At 39.6% G+C, this 21,664-nt stretch overlaps 2 protein-coding genes across 4 annotated transcripts; both read left to right on the top strand.

Annotated features, from left to right (window-relative positions):
- The first annotated feature begins 1,108 nt into the window (after window positions 1–1,108).
- Window positions 1,109–7,229, top strand: LOC133025855 (tRNA selenocysteine 1-associated protein 1-like). Of its 3 annotated transcripts, none has more exons than XM_061092634.1 (9): window positions 1,109–1,255; window positions 1,992–2,089; window positions 2,165–2,264; window positions 2,367–2,416; window positions 2,805–2,936; window positions 5,143–5,259; window positions 5,378–5,591; window positions 5,685–5,721; window positions 6,512–7,229. In XM_061092634.1, the coding sequence occupies exons 1-9, from the start codon at window positions 1,232–1,234 to the stop codon at window positions 6,670–6,672; spliced, it is 933 nt and encodes a 310-aa protein (XP_060948617.1). In that variant the 5' UTR covers window positions 1,109–1,231; the 3' UTR covers window positions 6,673–7,229. The 3 variants fall into 3 exon arrangements, with proteins under 3 accessions (XP_060948617.1, XP_060948616.1, XP_060948615.1); XM_061092633.1 differs by having other exon boundaries at window positions 2,150–2,264; window positions 5,384–5,591; XM_061092632.1 differs by having other exon boundaries at window positions 2,150–2,264.
- Window positions 7,230–12,956: 5,727 nt separating this feature from the next.
- On the top strand, window positions 12,957–14,229 carry tmem200b (transmembrane protein 200B). The gene has a single exon (XM_061092224.1). The coding sequence runs from the start codon at window positions 12,957–12,959 to the stop codon at window positions 14,205–14,207; it is 1,251 nt and encodes a 416-aa protein (XP_060948207.1). The 3' UTR covers window positions 14,208–14,229.
- The last annotated feature ends 7,435 nt before the right edge of the window (window positions 14,230–21,664 follow it).

The following is a 21,664-nucleotide window of genomic DNA, read 5'->3' as shown; positions in this document are numbered from 1 at the left end:
TGCTGGAGATAGTGAAGTGTAGAAGAATTCCTAAAATGAGAGAATCTAAATAATTGTCAAATCAGCTGAGAAATACCTTGATGTAAAAGGGCTGCAATGTGAAATAGTTAGACATTTTTCACGAAGAGTCACAATCTTCTTAGACATGCGTTAGATCCTCTTAATCCTATTAATTATACTTCAGTGGAATGCAAGAAACTTGGCTATGATTAAATGGCCAAGAGTTTCAAAAGTATGCTGACAGTTTGGGAGAGAAATCTAATGTACTTTGTATTCAGGAAACTTGGTTAAAAAAGGATAGAGTTGTGACAGGAATTCTGCTTTAAAAGCACTGTTAGGAGCTGCTGATTGGGATGCTTTCCAAGGGATCAGAATAAACAGGAGTAAGATAGATAGATGTCAATTTGTTAAATAGGGAAACAATCCCTAAGAGCGCAGAAGCTAGGCGTACAAAGAGTGTGCCCTGGTGGATAAGCAAATGTCAGACATTTAGACAACTTTAAAAAAAAAAAAGAATTCTCAGGATGCTCTGATCCAGTACAATAGGGCCCAGGAAGTAGTAAGGAAAACAATAAGAATACAAAAACGCACATTTTGGTGGCAATACTGTAGTAGTGTTGGGAGAGAGGTTCTTCCTATTTGAAGAGACCTTGATTGCCTTAACTTCCCATTTATGCAACACCATGAGTGAATGGTAACAGAAAGGTTGTCATATTTCCTAGAGAGTAAGGTCTAAAAAATATATGCTTCAGTAAAGCAGAGGTTTTAATGTTATTGTGGGTAAGAGGAAACAGTTCATCATGTCATAGTCCACTGGCTGAAATATGAGCAAGAAAGAATGCAGCTAATTGTAAACCTTGGCAAGATTTGAGTAATTTTTTATTTAAGAGATATCCTACAAAACAAGTCAAAAATAAATTGTTATCGAATACTGTCTCATTATCTTAAAATAACAAATATAATTTAGATAATTGTGCAATCTAATCAATAAATATCCACACTCCGTACCAGCTGGTGGCGGTAATGCACCAAATCGTTGTTCGACCACCGCCAATAATAAGCAGAAGAAGAAGCGCCCATTGGCGCTAACCCGAAGAAGAAGAGTTGGTATAGCGTCACGCACTTGGTTAGCTAGCATTAATATTATGAGCATCGCAGAAGTTCCATCGTGAATCACAGTCTAAGGTTCACTTTAAATTCACATTGAAATCGTCACATTTTCACCAGCATCATGAGCACGTTATGGATGGGGAACGTGAGTTGTTCACATTATTTTGTTTCGATATTTCGTTTAATGTTTAATGCCTGGGTAGCTGCGTAAGCATTAGCCCTGCGCGTTGTTCCTTTAGCAGATAAGCACCGTAGCAACGTCGTGTTTCTCAGTATACAGTGTCTTACTGGTTAATCCTGCTTGTTTGGTAAATACAATAGTGAAGTAATATGTAAATCCTCTGCGGTAAGAAAGCTTGTCCTACAGGGACGGATGTGCTAAAGTCTATTAAAACGTACGACTAGTTCAAAGGAAACGTTCAGTAAAACATTTGAAAACCGTTTATGTTCATATGACGCATTGAGCAAATCTGCATCAACCCTCTCTGGGCTTGTATCTGTCAACAAGATAAATTAGATTTGTATTATATTTATTCTATGTGAGACCTGGGAAAAGTGTGATTTAACTCCTTTTTCTCTATCCAGGTCTTTCTAGGTGAAAAAAATCAAACATCATTATATTTAGATGTGTTAAACCTTGTACAAACCTCCAGACTGTTTCAGACCCCCTGTTAGATTTGTGAAAATTGTTTTGATAGTCCAATATCTATTTGTATTGGATATCATCCTTATACCATAGATTGTTACTATATAAAATTGGTTTCTCACATGTGAAAATGATCTCAAACAGTGATGTTTCTATCAGTTCTCTGCTAACCTCTGTCTTTACTGAATGATCGCTGAGCTTTTGGTTTCAATATAGTTTTTCTGTTGTGCTGTAGCTGGACTCCTACATGGACGAGAAGTTTATCATCAGAGCCTTTTCCACGATGGGGGAGCAGGTGGTCAATGTGCGGATCTTACGAAACAAGATGACGGGGTGAGAATTTTATCTACAAGCAGCTGTCCATTTTACAGTTATTTTATTCTGATTTTTAAGTGGTTTGTCATCCAGGGGTGCCCTAGGATACTGTTTTGTGGAGATGACAGATGAGGCCACAGCTGAGAGGTGTCTCCGCAAAATCAATGGAAAAGCTTTACCAGGAGCCAATCCGGTATGAAGAGCATTTTTCATCCACAGTATCTGTTACTTTTCTTATCCTGGTTGATGGAGACACTTATTTGAACTTACATCTTTCTATCTCTCTCTCTTACAGCCCACAAGATTCAAATTAAACAGAGCCAACTTTGGGAAACAAGACAGTGGGTGAGTCCAAATAGAGAAGCAGTTTCAACGTCTATTAAGGCTATGTCCACACTCATATGTAAAAAAAAAAAAAAAAAACATCTCTTCGGTCACATTTATTCCTGGTTTACCCACCTCTACTTAGCTTTCAAGGTGTGTTGGAATGGATGGAGATTATTTCTGATATATACATATAGTTGTGAATTAGTGTGGATGCAGCCAAAAACTCCACTTCAAGGCCAAAATATCTCACTTTTCTGTACCTTGTTTCAGATTTATGCTTTTGATATTATTCTTAATTTTTTCATCTGTAAATCATGTTATATCTGTGTTTTGAAAGGTGCCTTTTAAATGAAGGTAATGATTATTGTTGACTGTAATTTAAGCCTGTGTTTTGTTCTCTTGTCAGTCAGCTGTATTCTCTGTTCGTGGGAGATCTAACTCCAGAGGTGGATGATGGGATGCTTTATGAGTTCTTTTATAACCGCTACCCTACCTGCAGGGGTGGGAAAGTAGTGCTGGACAGCATGGGCAACTCCAAGTGAGTATTAACAGGTCATGATGTCACAATGTCCCCTCTCTCTTTCCTCCCACCTCTCCTCTCTCCCCATTTTTCTCTGCTCACCAGTCCAGGCAGATGGCCGGCCACATTGAGTCTGGTTCTGTTATAGGTTTCTTCCTGTTAATAGTTTTTTCTCTCCACACTTAAAAGTGCTTGCTCATTGTTAGAACTTTTTGGTTTCTCTTTGATAGTATTCTGGACCTTGCTAAAGCTGTTTTCAGACGGGAGCGCTGCAGGATGTCTGTGCAATTGGGTCTGGAACTTTGTCAGGAGTTTGCTTTTCACACATGAAGGAGTTCTGTGCGTTCATAACTACACGGAAATCTCCACAGTGGAGACCGTAGATTACGTGTATTTGTTTTCAGCACATCGTTAATGGCATTGGCCCTTTTTAGCAAAAGCTCTCTTGACATTTTCGTCAGTGTCTTCTACATAATGGAATCTCTTTTTAGTCTCTGCCCTCTTAAATACAACATTTCATTTTACACACATGTCCGATCGACTGTGTTTGGGTGAGAGAGCAAGAAAGAGAAAGAGAGAGAGAGAGAAGAAAAGAGAGCTGCTGATGAATGCCCTGCTCTAGATAAATATTTAATTCATTAATAAAATAATCACTCATTATGTGATGTTGATATTTCAATGTTGATATTGTGTTGACAAACAAATATCCTTTTTAGAGAGAGAGAGAGAGAAAAAGCATGTCTATGCACTGTTACTTCCCTCAGGTCCTTGGATCATAAATAAGCTTTCTAATTATTTTACATAATCAACCGCCTATATTGATGAATCTGACCCAGGACAAACTTGATCACTAGAAGATTCCACAGTCAAATTTAGTTGGAGGAGGCAGACCGTGATTTGACGGAGCCGCGTCGCTCTGTAAAATCTCTTTTTTCAAATTCTCTGTTTTCTCTTCTTATTCTCTTCTTCCGACAATGATTCATTGACTGAAAACCCATCAATGACCTGAATGGCTTTCAAGTATCATCTAGGGCTGCAGGGCTCCATCCTCTGCAGAGCGTAAATATGTAGCGCATGGATCATCATTTATTGCAGCTTTGCAGTCTTATGCGATACGTCGATCGCGCACATTGATATCGCGGTGATGATAGATTTCCGAAATATCGTGCAGCCCTACTTTATATTATACTATATATTGTTGGATGTAATTGCTGCAGATCCTGTCCAGACTGGAAGCTTTTGGACAGTTTGTGTTTTCAGGCTCTGTGCTCCAAATCTACAGATGACTTTCCACAGAAATATTATTTCTTAATTTGATTGGTCATAGCAGCATTTGCAATGCTATACGATAATGTTCTTTTGATGTCAACTGAAGCTTTGGTTGTTTTCAGGGGAGCTCTGTAATAACTAGGGGTGGGTATTGGCAAAAATGTGACGATTCGATAGTATTGCGATATTTGGGCCATGATTCAATATTATTGCGATTCTTAACATTTTGCGATACAGCAAGTATTGCGATTCGATTCTGTGATAAATTGCGATTCATGTCCCCCATATTATTCAAAGGCATCACAAAAAATGAGGAAAACAAGACTGCTCAACTCACTTCAAATGTCACATTTAATTCTGTGAACAACATTGTCTTCTACACATTAACTGAAGTGCAAAAACTTTGTCCTTGAACATTCAGGACACAGGACCTTTGTAATTATTTTCTGAATAGGAGACCTCTCACATGTCACAATTATTTAAATACAATACAGTAACATAAAGCAGACATAATAGAGTAACATAAACCTGAGAATAATCATATAAATAAGAGTAACTTAGAGCTTCAATCAAATTGAAAAAATAAATAAAAATGTGTACTGCTAGAGTCCAGTCCAGTTGGCTGCAAGGTCATGAACCAAAATGTTAAATTAATTTGGGAATATTGGCATTTTTGTTCAGAAAAAGGAGTTGGTCAAAGTGCTCCTCTGGGCCGTTACTATATCTCCTGCAGTGGAGAACACCCTTTCAGCAGACACACTAGTGCCTGCAATGCTCAGGTATCTTTTAAACTCTGAAACTCTCCTCGTCATGCTTTGCCAGCCACGGGCTGTTACATATATAATTAAAAAAATATTGGGATACTTTGTGTTACTGTATCAATATCGCGATACTGAACAGAATCGATTTTTTCCCCTACCACTAGTAATAACCCTGTGTCTGTATCTCCCTGTAGGGGCTGTGGCTTTGTTCAGTTCCCTGATGAGCGGCTGCAGAAGCGGGCGTTAGAGGAGTGTCAGGGTGCTATGGGACTGGGTAGTAAACCTCTGAGACTGAGCCTGGCTGCTAACAAGTGAGTTCTTCTCCAAGTCTTTCCTACTTTTTTTGAAGCCAGTGGATTAGTCTTTGCCTGGAGCACAAGCAGAATTATTTGGTGGAGTTCATCTGTGTGTCTCTTGCTCCTTTGTGAGTTTAAGGAACCGACAGCAGCAGCAGCCGAATCAACACTCAGAAAAATCATGGCAGTCGACCTCAAGTTACAGAAACAACTATGACCAGTACAACCAGTACCAGCAGCAGCCATACAATGGCTATTACTCCCCCTGGGGCTATGATCAGACTGGAGGAGGGTATGGTTACAACTATCAGCAGCAGTATGATTACACACAATATCCTCCACCACAGGTGAGCTCTCTCTTTGTTAACGCACATGGTCATTAGTCATCAATAACAGACATGAGTCATTCTAACATTTATTTATTTATTCATCTTTTTTAGGAGAGTGAAGCTGTTGAGGAGGATGATGGACTTGAAGGTTGGTATTGGGGGCTGCTAATGATTTCTGTTTACTGTTTTATTATTTACATATACATCTGTTAGTTTTCTGATGGCTTTGTCTGTCAAGTCCCATGATCATTCCTCACTGTTTTATCATGTCAATCCAGAATTTCAAGGGTTTTCATGTATAATTCAGCATATTCAAGCATACCTCCTTTGGTAGAATTTTGTAGAAAATAAATTTCATTTAAACAGTGATTTAGATAATCTGAAATCATTTTCGCAAACAGCCTCCACAATACAATATTTATTTTCTTAAAATAAAAACTGAAAGGAATAGTTTACATCTATTCACTGGATTTCACAGGGTGAGAATTTTAGATGGATATTCATCAGTGTTGAATACAGAGCTGGAGAGTTGTGGTGGTTAGCCTAGAATAGCATAACGACTGGAAGCCGAAGGAAACAGATTGCTCAGCAATTCAGTATTCACAAATATATTTAACCAGGGGTACCTTAAGTTTTTAATGCCACTGGATACACAAATGATTCAGGAAATGTGTGGTCATGAAAATTTGGCTATAAGGCATGAAAAGTCATAAAATGTGTATGAACCCTGATTAAAGAACCCTTAACTCAGTACTATGCTGAAGCTCCTTTGGCCCCTTTTATCATGAAATAAAAAATAACAAGTAATTAAAATTTAAAGAAATCCTTTTTGCTGCAGGGAATGTATTTTCTCCTTTTAATGTCAACAATTTAACAAGAAATAAGCAAGGTTGGCCAAACCTTTGCACTTTGTAACCATCCACCCAACTGTGTTGCAGACCCCAGTCCAGGGCTTGATGTGGTGGAGGCCAACAGGAAGTTCATGGAGCACAGTGAGGAGCTGTATGACGCTCTGATTGAGTGTCATTGGCAGTCAGCTGACCTCTCTGTTGAACAGGAACATGTAACATCCAGCCTACCAGAGCCCATTTACAGCTGAAATACTCTCTGGACTTAACCCTCCCCGGGTGTTTTATTTCCTTTGTCTAATGAAATGTTGACTCTATGAATTATTTTCTTAGGACACAGAGCAAATTTGCATTGGTAATAGATCTCATTTAAGTGTATAAACCAGTGGAAATGCAGTGTGTACACACATTCCTGAGTTACAATAAATACTTGTGATTTATTTATGGATCTGGACACTGAATCCAAAGGATAATGTGTTATGGTAAACGTCCTAAGATATTAAGAAATTAAACAACATGAATGTAAACAAAACCAAAAAATGACCATTTATTGACTTTGATACCTGTACACAACCAGTTGACCTAACATGTGTTTATCTGTTTAACAGAAGTATTTTTGAGATTTCTCTTATTAAAGCCCAAAACAAAGAAATGTAATGTGATTCTATCATCTTTCAGATTATTACCATTATGTAAAAACATGTAAAACCACTTTTCCAGGTCTTCATATGTAAATAACAGCAGGTTTATGTCTCTGAGACTGATTTATTTATGCTTCTGGAATAAAGCATGGCAAAGCGAAATGAAATGTGACGGTCAAACTCAAGAATTTACTTATATTCAAATTCCCTCCCTGTACACATCTGTGCAAGTGAATGGACACATAATTCCGAACTATGGTCAGTATTGTGTATTTTATCATGAGATTAAAAATGATTTTTGATATAAAACCAGTATATTCCAGGGATAAGATCACAAGACCAAAACATACAGTACGCTGAAAATGAGTAGAATCCATCTCCAACAGAGGAATGTGTTTGAGTAAGTATATATGGATTATGAAAATGATAGTTTTGATTGTTTCAGGATGCATCATGAAAATCTCTATGTGCTTGTCTACAAGAAAAGATGCACAACCACAGACAGTGGATCGGACTCCCACACGACAGTAAAGTGAAATGTGTGCAGTGAAGGTTTCTAATCAGAGGAGACATGGTGATTACTGTTCTAAAGATGTATTATACATCACGAGGGACAGCAGGATTACATCAAAAGTCAAGGGAATAACATGGTGGATCCAACTGACCTAGCAGTTTTATGACAGGTGAGTTGTATTCAGGAATATACAATATATGCACTGCAGAAGAAAACTGGGGGTCACTAGTAAGGAGAAGTGGAACATTTTGAAGGAAAAAGCTTATTATTGAGGCAAATCCTGATTGAGAAGAACGTTCCTTGTTGAGCACAGATTGCAGCAGCTTTAGGCACAGACACTCCTGACCATCACATATTTATGCTGATGCTAATTGAAGCTAGTTTTCAATGTTGGATACAGTCTGACTTGATACAGATGCAAACTTCAGTGTATGTCATTCATGGCTATGTATTACAGTGTCTACATCCAGGCGTGCACATAAACACAGTACATTATTCACCAGTGGTAAAAGGCAACACAGCAACGTTTACGTCCTTTTCTGTTATATGTTAAGGACTAAAATCTCAGCAGGATTTAGAAAATCGTTTCCATGCATTTATCTTAATGGCGTGTTCACTGCTCTCTAAAAAAAATCAATGAGAAAGCTCCAGCTCATTCAAAACGATCAAGACCTCACTAACACCAATAAAGTGGATCATATCACTCCAGTGCTGAGATGTTGACACTGGCTCCCTGTCTGTCAAAGAAATTACTTCAAATTCCTGCTGTTGGTTTATAAAGCACTGAACGGTTTATGGCCAAAATATATTTCTGATCTATTGCGATGTTATTAGCGATCCAGACCCTTCAGGTCGTCTGAAACCGATTCTGCTTTCTGTCCCCAGAATCTAAACTAAACATGGAGAGGCAGCTCAACAAGCTCCCAGAGACCTGAAGGTCCACCACAACTCTTCTTTTAAATCATAGCTGAAGACATTTTTGTTTCCCTCTGCCTGGTATTTTCAATCTTTAATTTGTCATTTATCTGTATTCTCTATCCAACTCTTTTAATTTTTGTTTGTTTTTTTCTATTGTCTTGAGTTGCTTTTTAAAAGTTGACTGTGGAGGTCACTGTTGCTCTCTCTGAGGTTTCTACGTTCTTTTTACCCTGTTCATTTTTTTGTAGTTTTTCCTTCCTCTTATTGGGGGTTGAGGGTAGAGGATGTCACACCTTGTTTAAGCCCTATGAGACAAATTGTGATTTGTGAATATGGGCTAAACAAATACCTTTTGATTGATGATTGACGATCATAGACTGGTTCACCTACACTTAAACACAATGACCCATGAATCCCCTCCCCTAACACCTAAAGGAAATGGTTTGCTGTCAGATGTGAACAGCAACAGGTACAAATTAATAAATATCGAGCTTACAACGTATAACTGCTGTTAGACTTTAGTCACTTTACACCATGTGACATCAGCTGTCACCCACTAGGTGGAGACAAAAAACAGTGGCTGTTATTTCTGACTCCTTGATCTTAATTAAATCCTGTTTCTGTGTGTTGTAGTTGTTACAGAACTGTGTCTGTCAAATACATTTACCATTTAAAGAGTAAAGGTACTTTCATTTACTCCACGAAGCTGAATTGGGTTAAAATACCTCAAACATTTTTGGGCATTAGTCTACTGAAGAATGCAGACACTTGGTTATGTTCATGCTATTGGCTCTATGGTGCTGGGATACTCTTATTTTGAAAGACACCGTGCTTTGGAGCTTGTTGGCTGCTGCTCACTTGACTGCGCTGGTCCGCAGACAGAGCGCAGAGCGCAGCGCTGAGGAGAGAGCATCGGGGCTCTGCTGCCTTCTATTGTCCTCATGGTGAGACGAGCTTTGTGCCAGATGTTCCTCAGGAGTTGGTGAAGACACAACGTGCTCCTCCTCCTGCACTCTGCCTGTTGTCAATATTCTGGAACAGAGACAGCAGCTGAGCTGTACACATTCTGGAGGCTCCTCTGTCCAAACGATCAGGATGTTTTGTGTCCTCAAACTATGAAGAGGCTGCAACAGGATCCGAGACATGCAGGCAAGTTCCCGGAAGTCAGCTGCCACTGGAATTGGAGTTCCAGAGAAGTTAGACTGGGTGGTTTAACCAGCAGGTAAAGTGCTGCAGTTACCTCTGGCTCCAGTGTTTCTTCCACCAACCACACTGTGTATGGATGGTGCTGTGCTGGTGTGTGATGTTGTTGAGGAATGCAGCAGCACAGACAGCCAGACACACTCCTGTCTGTCGCTAAGCTCCACACAGTATTTTAGGGGAGATGGTTCGGCACCGCACGGCACGGCTGTCCGTCGTTAAGGTAAATATAAAACGCTTGATATGTCTATTAAATAATTTTCCCAATGATCATTCTAATTCATATTGCATGTAGAGGTTTTCTTTTTGTTCAGCTTCATGTTGCCTTTGCATCACAGATGGTCCCACCCCTCCACACCCTGCTGTAAGCTCATCATATACACCCCAGTGTCTGTACACATCATCAAGCACAACTTGTGGCTTCCAAGGAGTGATGTAGCTTCCTCTGCTGGTTGGAACACAGCAGGCGAACAGTGTGGTGTGTCTATGACACACTGAAGGGATGCGTCCTGTGACAGGCACGACACTGAGGCTTTTGCAGCTCACACTGCTCTCTGGTGAATCTGATTACTGCCGTGTTATTACAGTGAACCTGGATGTCTGAACATCTTCTGCTTCTGTTCTGTATTCGCACTCAGACGCAGTCCTGCTGCATATTGCAGAGTTTACCAATAGAAACATGTGTCAGAGCTGGTGAATGCAGTCCAGTATGAATTAGTTACTGCAGCTGCAATCCAACAGACTACAGTCTATAATAATGTAATAAGAGACCTGTCTGATGTTTGTTTTAGAGCAGATTTCAGATCGTCGTCTAATGTCCAATATCCAACCAGATATATTCTATTCATTATTATAGATGTTCATGCAGGGGAAACTGGAACCACTGGGTATTTGACATTTAAAAGTAATACACAGTTAATTCAATATGAAATGTTTGCTTTTAAATTGTCTGATAATCAAATAATAAACCAACTGACAAATAGTTCCAGCTATACACATAAATATCAAAGAATAAATAAACATGATTCAGACCATGAAAGGAGTATCAAAGTATCAGTTTAGATATTGTACTGGACATAATTCGGTTTGTGTTGAAAAGATACTGAAATTCTGATTACAACCATATTAGCAAAAGGTTCATGTGAGTCCTTTTCTATTGTCAAGGGCATGTAGGAAACTCCGAATTAATTTAAACGTGAAAGTTCATCCCTGAATAGGAGTTTGACAAAATAATCATAACTTGATCTTTGCACGCTTGTATCAGGAACCTTTAGCTGAATCTCATGACCTTCATCATCAGCAGAGGGAGTTTGTTAAGGTGTTATGTAATCAGGGGTCAAGATCTAGTCGCGAAATGTGGTTTTACACTCTGGAAAAAGCCAGGAACATGGAACATGAGTTGGGATTATTTTGAGATACAATAGTACTCTGTACTAGATAGTATACTAATTCTGTAAGGATTGCGAAAAAATGAACCCACTAAACCTGTGACAAGAGAACACAGCAGCTGGAGAAAGGCTAGGCGGTTACAGGGAGAACCTTCCTGCTGTGAGGTGCATGTGCTGAACACCACACCACTGTGTTGAAGCTGTAAAATCCTGAAACAACCTGAAAGAGGCTTAAAAGATCTGTAGCTCTGAGAGGAACTGCAGTGTTTGATATCAAGTTTCTGCTCACATTTTAATATATAATGGTGATTAGTGCAGTATGAAGATTTATTTTAAATTTTTGGAACTCTGATTTATTGGTCACTTTGGCATATTTTGGTTTCAGATTGAACAATAATGTTTCTGTTTCCCTTTGCTGGAAATAATCTGTTACTAGGTAGCCATTAGCAACTGACACATGGCTGAATGGCTGAATTGATAGACGGACGGACAGACGGATAGGATAGATAGGTAGATGGATGGTCGGATAGGCTGTATATAAGTCCAGGTGAGAAAACTGTCCTGCAGCAACACAGAGGAAAATCACTGCGAGGTGTTCTCTATGAATTTCATCAATTTGTGCAGAATCCTCCTCATCAGTATGCCGGTGTCACTGGCTCTGATGTTTGACTGCAGGAGGAAGAAAAGGAATGACTTTCACGGATGAGACTTTCACAAATCAAAAAATGAGACTTTCACAAATCAAAAAAACGATGAAGAGTTTATCTTTGAAGCTTGAATGCTGTGGAGTTGTGCTCCATCAAACCTAAAGAAGCAAAAGCATATTTGAGCGCCCAGCCCCATCTGTTTGATGACCTTCAAAATCCATTTAAAATATAATTGACATCCCTCTACTAATTACTACACATAATAATAATAATAATAATAATAATAATAATAATAATAATAATAATAATAATAATAATAATAATAATAATATAAATAATTAAATTAATTACTTGTAACATAACCTTCTGTTAAAAGGTCCAGTTGTTCATGTTTTGGCTTAAGGAATACATGTTTAACCGACCAGATTCCGTGACATAGGTTTTCTTAAAAACTATTCAAAGTGCTCTGATATCCAGCCAGAGCCATAACATGGCCGCACACAAACGCTCATTATCCACATAGTCAAGATTCAACGAGAAAAACAAAGACCAAAAGAAAATGAACAAAAGATAATGCAGTGTTTTAATCCAGGTTTTAGACATTTGGCCAGTGGTAAATTATAAATGGTCACAGTTGCCACCTCAATCTTGATGTTTTGTAGTTTTAGAAAACATTCTTATCATCATTCAGAGATGGTTGGGACTGGATCTCTTTAAAGTGAAAGATATCATTTTGTGGTAATATAGATGTGCAGTGCAGGCTAATAATATATATGTTTGTAAGTGACTTCTTGCATTAAAGGCACAGACTCCCCCTCAGTAAAGATATTGTCCAGCTTGTGCTCTCAAGCACCTCCTGTTTTACTCATTTAATAATTATCAAAAGACTTTTCTTTTACTGCTACTGGTACCGCCACCAGTGGGCAAAGGTCAGAAATGTTCAAACTATGTTCAAACATAGTGGCATCAAATTTGGTCATACCTCTCCATTAATTAATACTTTTTAATAGCACGTACTTGTAATCATGCCATGATTCACCTACATATCACATGTTTGTGATCTACTAAAGTGACATTGAAAAAGTACCGCGAACTGATGTATTGTGCACATTTAATTAATGGAAGCATATACACTGTTATAGCTGCATTCACTCTTAACATCTCCTCACTCCTCAAGTCCTCTGACAGGGTGTGACCTGGAGTGAAAGTTCCTGACTGACCTGTGCTATGAAGTCCCAGAAGGCCCAAGGTGTCAAGCCAACTTCCCCATCTGGGCGGCGGAAGTCTCGCTTCACCTTATGTGGCAGAAAGAAAAAAGACAGGGTGATCCGAGGCAAGCTTCGAATCCGTTCCCTGCCTGGAGCCTTCCTGGTGCTGGGGGTCATTGTAGTGGTTGTCGGAACTGCCCTGGCTGTGGCGGGTTACTGGCCCTACCGGATATCAAGATCATCCATCCTGGGAGCAACAGACGGGGAAAGCATCTCTGAGTCACAGACTTCAGGATGGAGTCTGGGAGCTAAGGGTCTCCTGTCCAAAGCCAGCTTCATCCACAATGAACGGATGAAGCTGTTGGGGCCTGTCATCATGGGGGTTGGACTTTTCATCCTCATATGTGCCAACACGGTCCTGTATGAGAACAGGGACAGAGAGACTAAGATGCTGAAGGCCCAGATGCAGAGTGTTATCTGCTCTGTGTCTGCAGCTGTGCCCTCAGCCGACCTTCAAGAAATAGCAGCAGTCAACTCGATGGCGAAACATTACCAGTGGGTGAGCAGTTTGCCAGCTGCCCATCTCAACATCCTCTGTCTGCAGCAGCTGGCCAGCTCTGAGCCCCTGCTCCAGACCAGACATTCCAGAGAACTTGAGGACAGCGTGGAGGGCATCTACCAGCAAGCTGTTCTCCAGACAGAAGCCCTCCACCACCAGGAATCAGAGCCACCGCCTTCCCTCCAGTCTTCCCACTCCAACTCATATAATTCCAGTGTGACACACTTAAAAATACAGTCTGGTGCTGAGCAGAGAGGCAACTTCAATGTGCCGGCTTCCCCACTTGTCAAGCTCAGCAAATGCCTGGTGTCTGCCAGTTCCATGTCCACCCTGGGGGTGGACGAGGTGGCTATTCCAGCTGCCCAGCCGAGGCGTTGCCATAGTATGAGCTACAGGACTAACCCTCACATAGCCCAAGCTGGTGTGCGCGTCCAGGAAGGTCTCAACACACCCAGAGAGGAGGGTCAAATAAACCAGCCTGTAGCCTTGAGGAGAGAGGCTGGTTCACAGGTTTGTGTGAACATCCTGGGACATGTTGTTGATGCTGTGGAGGAGCAGACTTACCAAAGCTGGCCTCGGTTAGACCTGTGTATTGGCAGGCGATACCTGAAGCTAGAGAACAAAGAGGACTCAGTAGACAAGCTGCTGGACCAGTTAGAGCAGCAGTGTTCACAGTGGGATAGGAGCTTTGGCTCTGGACCTTTTCAGTGATGGAATAATCATATTTTACCCTGGATGCAGACATTGCACCGTTGAGCCCTGGACCGTTTAGAGTATTTCTCACAAGGATTTTCCAAAACATGAGCATGGTCTCATTCTTCCGTGGAATATTGATACACAGAGTATGTTTTTTGTTTGGCTGAATGTGGCAGATTTTTATAGAATTGAAGGACATGAACAATATACAGATCCTACAGGTTGTAAAGACTGTTAACTTCAGATTGGGTTGCCAGCAAAGCAAGAAATTAACTTGTATCTTGATACCGAAATGTGTATGCCTGTTTCCTGGACACAATGTGCACAACCAAATGAAGAAGAGATATAAGGATGTCAATTTATGGAGGATTGTTTTCACTGTGCAATCATTTTTGAACCAAACTACCTGGACCCCTGAGCCCATAAAGGGCTGACAGCTCTTAACAAATACGACTAGTATTTGAAAAAAGGGACCTTTCCTCAGCTGAGGTCCCATACTCCAAATGCAATGCATGGCAGCGATGTACAGTATGTTACATCTTAATAATTATGCAGAATAATGTCATTGTTGGTTTTATGTCTACAAGAAGTAATGATCGTGAAAGGGTGATTCTGGTTTATTAATGTTTGGGGCTTATTGTCTTATGTTTGGCTGTTATTCATACAGAATCAGGTGAGATAACATTGTAGTCACCAAAGCTGCTCTCAGACATGCAATGATCTCTGGAGAACCTCGGTACATCTCTGAAGAGGCTCTATGTGTGAATGCAAATGTCAGAGTGAGAGCCTCCGGACATTCTGCAGACTTTCTCCTTCCAGTCTACTCTTAAAAGACAGTAGAATGTCTGAGGCAGCCAATATGAGAACATAGCAGGAGATCCTCTGTGGTATTTTTCAAGCGAGTGGGCGTATTGATATTTCTAAAACGCGACACAAAAGGAAAAAACTAAAGGAAAACATATATCTCAGGATAAAAAAGCGGTGCCATACACGTAGAAGACACAGACGAAGATGTTGACAGCTTTTGGTGATTAAGGTGTCGACAAAAACATGTTATCTCTGCAGTGTAATTCTTATGTTACATCCTGCCTTTGCCTGCTGCACCACCCCTCACCTGAACACTTTGAAGATTTCTGAGTTGTTGTGAACGCGAGAATCTCCTGCTGTGTTGTTCATGTGTGAATGAGATTGTCTGGACCCACTATTGCAGATATCCTCCAGATGACATGTCTGAAACCGGCTCAAGTGAATAGCTGATGCCCGGGAACATGATTACATTGTCTATCTCTTAACTGTGATGACTGTTTTAATGGAATCTTTGGATAATACTGATGCAGTCTTCTTATGGGCAATTAGTCATTGCCACGGGCCCTGGCATTATTTTCAGGTGCATATCTGTCATTCATGTAATCACAGTTCAATTGTTTTGTCTATGGTTGTTTAACCCTTTACCTTTTCTTTAAAGAAATCCACTATCACAGTAAGGGTGACAGTTTGAACAAGAACATTACAAACAACATGTTGACTGTCGTTAGCATTGTTTGCAGTGGCTTTAAAAATAGTCTGATTAAAGATGTAATGATCAGAGGAGTGTTTCCTCTGTCCCGTAACAACATTGTCCCGTTCTGTTCAGAATCTTTTGTTTGAAACTTAAAGGCAGCAGAAAATAACATTTAATATAGATAGTATAACACACTATTGCTCTTATAGAATAAGTTTTCAACAACTATAACTCCCTACGCAGGCTTTCTTAAATGAATCTGCTTTATAAACTTAATGAATAAAAATATTGAAATGTTATATAAAATATTAATTTAGGTACATAGATAATATTGTAAATGGTTTTGAATTTATATAGCCCTTTTCTAGTCTTGATGACCACTCAAAGTGCTTTACAGTACAGTTTTACATTCACTGTACTGTAAAGCGAATTTCAACAAGCACTGAAAATATCATAATAGCTATATACAACTATATTATTGTATAGTAGAAACTATAATATATTTCCATAATGCAAATCAATAGTGGGACTTCTGTGGCCTGTACTACGAATCAGGTTTTTCGCTTGTCTGGGTAACTTCAGGTTTTGTTCAGCCCACTGACCAATCAATTACTTGAAACACTTGACATCATTGTTCTTGTTGGATCCCATGGAGCAAATAAAAAAACAGGATCGCGGGGAGGTCGGTGTGCGGATTGTTAGAGTGTTTCTGAGGGGGACAAGGGTCTGCCGGAAAAATAATTTTACCTACTCTGATGAGTATCTTTATGAAAGATATAGTTTATATCAGAGGGAATGATAAACCTTTGTCAGCTGCTGGAGCCGAACATAACCAACCTGACACCTAGCAATGTGCTCACAGTACCACAGACTGTCTGCATTGATTTACATTTCTTTACTTGTGCAAGTTATTTATATTGATGTACTGGGTGTGTTAGCAGTGGGATAACCCAACATAGTTTTACACTTATGTCCTATCCTTTAAGTTTATTCTATGAAATTAATATTTAATTGGAAAAATGTGATGATATATAGTTTACAGATTTACCTTTTGACAGCCCCCATCCCTTATGCAGTCAGCTGCCATCAACATGACACTACACTCATTAAGGGAGGGATAAGGGAAGTATAAAACAATGTCCAGTTGGTTAAGTCAATCCCTGCCGCTATCTCACCCAGTACACCTCAGTCTCTCCCTGTTTGCAGAGGCGCTAGACTCATCCTGTCACCAGCATACCTAATGCGCACAGTCACCTACTGTGCACCATGGCACACGGAATGTCCATATACGTTTCGATCGAGCAGTAATTGCAAGCGTTTCCATCGCAGGGTGGCCTCAGAGTAAGTGAAGACAGTATGTGTCAAGTTATATTTTTTTCCCCCTAATGTCACCGGGGACTCTGTAATATACACTTTCACACAATCAGAGATTCTTTGCCAGCTTCTCTGCCTGCATTTAGCAGCTGTGACTGTGTTTCTTTTAGTCTGGATAATGTGTTTGTACTCCTCATATTTTTCTAATGTAACAGCCTGGGTTGATACGAGTAGAAACCATCTTCGTGTGGCAGCTTAGACTGACAGGATTTGTTAAATTAAATCAAGACAGATTATGGAAAGATATTCAGGGTATGTTGAGCTCGCTTCGTAGTACAGGCCCCAGGTGTGGTCATCAAATTTATTTGGTAGCACAGACAGATTACTGCAAACGCAAAAAGTGTTACCCAATTAGTTAATTGAACTGTCTGATCTTATGACTTCTGTTCAGTGACATTCCAGAGCTCAGATACTGATGAACTTGGTGATTACAGTGTTATAATTGCTATAAGGAAGCATGCTTAAAACATGAAGGAAGTCAAAGCAGATAAAATAATGACAGCGAATTTCTCTTTGTTGTCCTCCTGGTTGTTCCCAATATTAGTTTGTAAAGGAGACAGGGGCATGTCCCCTGTGTCTTCTTCAGCACTACTTCTTTCACAATGCACTCACCATTTATGAGGATGCCATGCTCACACACATCAATCCCCACCCCCACGCTCCCCACGCTCCCCAACCTTTGATCAAATGGACAGAATGGATTGTGCAGACGAGGCTTGCTTGCAGATCAGTTTTCTTGCATACAGCTGAGTGTGTGCCAAAGACTCTGTGCAGCCCTGGTATTAGAATGTGTCTTCACATGTGTCTCCAGTGACACTTGCCCGTTCGATATGCAAATACATACAAAACTTATTTATTTAGCAAAAAACAAATATATTAAAATATGATTCTAACATGTTGGAAGCAGCAATGCACTTTCTGTGCCCAGTGTGCTTGAAATTGAAAACAAGAAGAGATCAAGATATTATAGACAAGTGGCCCAAGATGTTTGACATAATTGTCCATATGGGCTTTTTTAAAATTCATACATCAAAGCCAGCGTCTGTATGTTTTCGTACCTCTGCATACACAGTGGAAAGACACCAGCTGAAGAGACGCTCTGGTAATGTGGCAGAGGGCACCTTCATGTTCACACTGCTAAAAGAATAAAGCCACGTGTCTCAGACCATCTTGGTTGTGTTAACACCTGCACTTAGAGCTGTCCTCTTGTAATTGAATCACCCAAGATGCATGTTAACGCTCTGTCTGAAAAGCACCATAAAGGAATGAGTATATAAATCAGAGTCTCATGCCCCTTACTCCTTTGCCCTGCTCCCTTTACACCCAATGCTAATGTGGAGAGGGGACTCCTCCTTCTTTGAATCAACAGTCTTTCTCTGGTTTTCTTTATCTATGTGCGGCCTGTTCTGTATGCCATGTGTGATACTTTGTGTTCTAAATGTATACCAAGCAATATGATCTGTCTAAGAGAACAACCAATGGCTGTGTCTTGCCCTGTGTCGACCACCAAATTAAACAACGTTGCCATGCCTTTGTTGCAAATATAAAGTAAAGCAAAAGCAGCTCTTGTTTGTGGTTGTCTCACTTATTCAAGCTGTCAAGTTAATGGTACCAGGTTGTATATGTATGCGGGATATAATCCTCTCACTATGCTCGCAACTGACAATGCCTTCCTCCAGACTTTGCATTCCATTTCTCAGGCTGAAAACATCCAGCTGGGTTCTGGAGCAGTGAGGCCCTCGTCCAGTTTATCACCTGATAAATAAAACTTTGAGACATGGAATTTTTCCTCTCTGACTCCACAGTACCAGCCTGAGGTTTTCAAGCAGCCTTGAGCAGTGATAGGGTGGAGTGGTAGGGGGGAATTCCCTAGCTGCAAATATACTCAGCAGAGCCTCTTGCACACTCCAAATTGTTCCCTCCTTATTAAAGTTTATGGCTCCTCCTGGTCAGGTATGCAGTTCCTCACAATCTCTTTTCATTTAATTGGCTGTTTACAAGATGGCTTCTGGGTTTCTCCCAGCTCATAAAGGGAGCCAGCAGGACCTCCTGCTCTCTGCGGCTGCACAGGAAGGTAGTGGAATACATGGCTGCAGGAGGCCAAGATGGTACACATGTAAAATTCGACACAAACATTTTACAGCTTCTACCAGACATCAGTTTTGGTTTCCATTTTATACCCTCCCTTCAACCCTAGGGGTACCCAGAATGCCTTGCGAATCACCAGAAAGCTTAGAGAGAGACCCACAAATGTAGTATTTTCTCAGCTCACCCTTTTGCAGGTTTTGAGTTTTCTTCCATGACTGTCCTGTGTGAGCATGTTGTCATGTATGATGTCATCCGCCTCTCCAGGGGATTCCCTCAGAGGATGCCACCGCTAGACCGCCCTCGATGCCCATCACTATGGGGTGCCGTTTGTCAAGCAGCTCACGCTGAAAATAACAGCAACATTTTGTCACATTTAGCTTCAAACCATGTTTAAAAAACTGGTGTGAATTTTTGAGTCACTTTTTTGCACATTTACAACAATGTTTGTCAACTTGGAGATATTTTTAAATATTTAAATCCAAATGTTAAATGTAACACTTAAATGTTAAATCTAAATGCTAAATCTAAATCTAAATGTTAAATTTAAATCTAAATGTTAAATTTAAATCTAAATGTTAAATCTAAATCTAAATGTTAAATTTAAATTTAAATCTAAATCTAAATCTAAATGTTAAATCTAAATGCTAAATTTAAATCTAATTGTTAAATTTAAATCTAAATGTTAAATCTGAATCTAAATATAAATGTTAAATCTAAATGTTAAATCTAAATATAAATGTTAAATCTAAATTTAAATCTAAATGTTTAATCTAAATGTTAAATTTAAATCTAAATGTTAAATCTAAATATAAATATAAATGTTAAATCTAAATGTTTCGGGTGAAACTAAATATTTAGCTAATATGCAAATTCAAATGCCGGTTACAGGAAGTAGTAACAAAATAAAAGCTCAAGGAAGTCAGAGTGTGTTTATTACGGAGCCCCCCAGGGGACACGGGGGAAAATGAGGACAGCAAAATTACTTTTGCGAGATCCCGAGAAAGTTTAGGACAATGTACATCCGGGTATCTCATAATAACGACATATTAAGTCATTATTATGAGATACGGGTTGTGGGCGGGGCGCCACAGAGCAGGGAAGTCGAGGCTGAGCGGCTGCAGGGACAGTCGCCCTACTCGCGGAAGTGGGCGACTGTGCATCGATACAGAGACATAACAGGATCGATCCATGTTTTCTTCTGCATTCATTGTCTTAGCGATGTGCTGCCGCTGAATCATTATAACCAGCGCTGCTCCAGCATCAGAACAGACGCTCATTAAAAGTCCGGTTGTCCTGTGTGTGTCTGTGTCTGCTTCCGCCTCACTTCCCTCTGTCCCCCGCTCGCTTTACACTTTAACAATAAACACCAGCGCTGATCACAAGTTATTAGGACACCTACAGGACTGATGTTTACTTTGTGTTTGTTTGAGCTCATGAAACACATGTTTAAACACCGTGTGCACGTAGTCCCCCGCTCCACACAATACGAGCAGAACGTGACGCGCAGTCAGGACTGACAGCGTTAAAGTGACGGAGCGATCCGAAGTCATGATCAGTCATCATCGGATAATAACTAAAAAATACATGTGATTATCAGTTTTAGTGAAGAGGAACAGAGACAATCATACACCCCCCCAACACACACACACACAAACGGACACAGCCCACACACACACACACACACACACACACACACAGTCTCCCATGACAGACCCTGCAGTCAGTATCTCATTATTATGAGATAGTATGATAATAGTATCATAACATCAGTCCTGTAGGTGTCCTAATAACTTGTGATCAGCGCTGGTGTTTATTGTTAAAGTGTAAAGTGAGCGGGGGACAGAGGGACATGAGGCGGAAGCAGACACAGACACACACAGGACTTCGCTAAGACTTCCTCAAGCTTTTATTTTGTTACTACTTCCTGTAACCGGCATTTGAATTTGCATATTAGCTAAATATTTAGTTTCACCCGAAACATTTAGATTTAACATTTATATTTATATTTAGATTTAACATTTAGATTTAAATTTAACATTTAGATTTAAATTTAACATTTAGATTAAACATTTAGATTTAAATTTAGATTTAACATTTATATTTAGATTTAACATTTAGATTTAACATTTATATTTAGATTCAGATTTAACATTTAGATTTAAATTTAACAATTAGATTTAAATTTAACATTTAGATTTAACGTTTAGATTTAAATTTAACATTTAGATTTAACATTTAGATTTAAATTTAACATTTAGATTTAAATTTAAGATTAGATTTAGCATTTAGATTTAACATTTAACATTTAACATTTAACATTTAAGTGTAACATTTAACATTTGGCTTTAAATATTTAAAATATCTCTAAGTTGACAAATATTGTTGTAAATGTGCAAAAAAGTGACTCTCAAAAATTCACACCAGTTTTTTAAACATGGTTTGAAGCTAAATGTGACAAAATGTTGCTGTTATTTTCAGCGTGAGCTGCTTGACAAACGGCACCCCATAC

Source organism: Limanda limanda, chromosome 19 (genome assembly GCF_963576545.1).
Source record: "Limanda limanda chromosome 19, fLimLim1.1, whole genome shotgun sequence".
Lineage (NCBI taxonomy): Eukaryota > Metazoa > Chordata > Actinopteri > Pleuronectiformes > Pleuronectidae > Limanda > Limanda limanda.
This window is presented reverse-complemented; position numbering and strand designations above follow the sequence as displayed.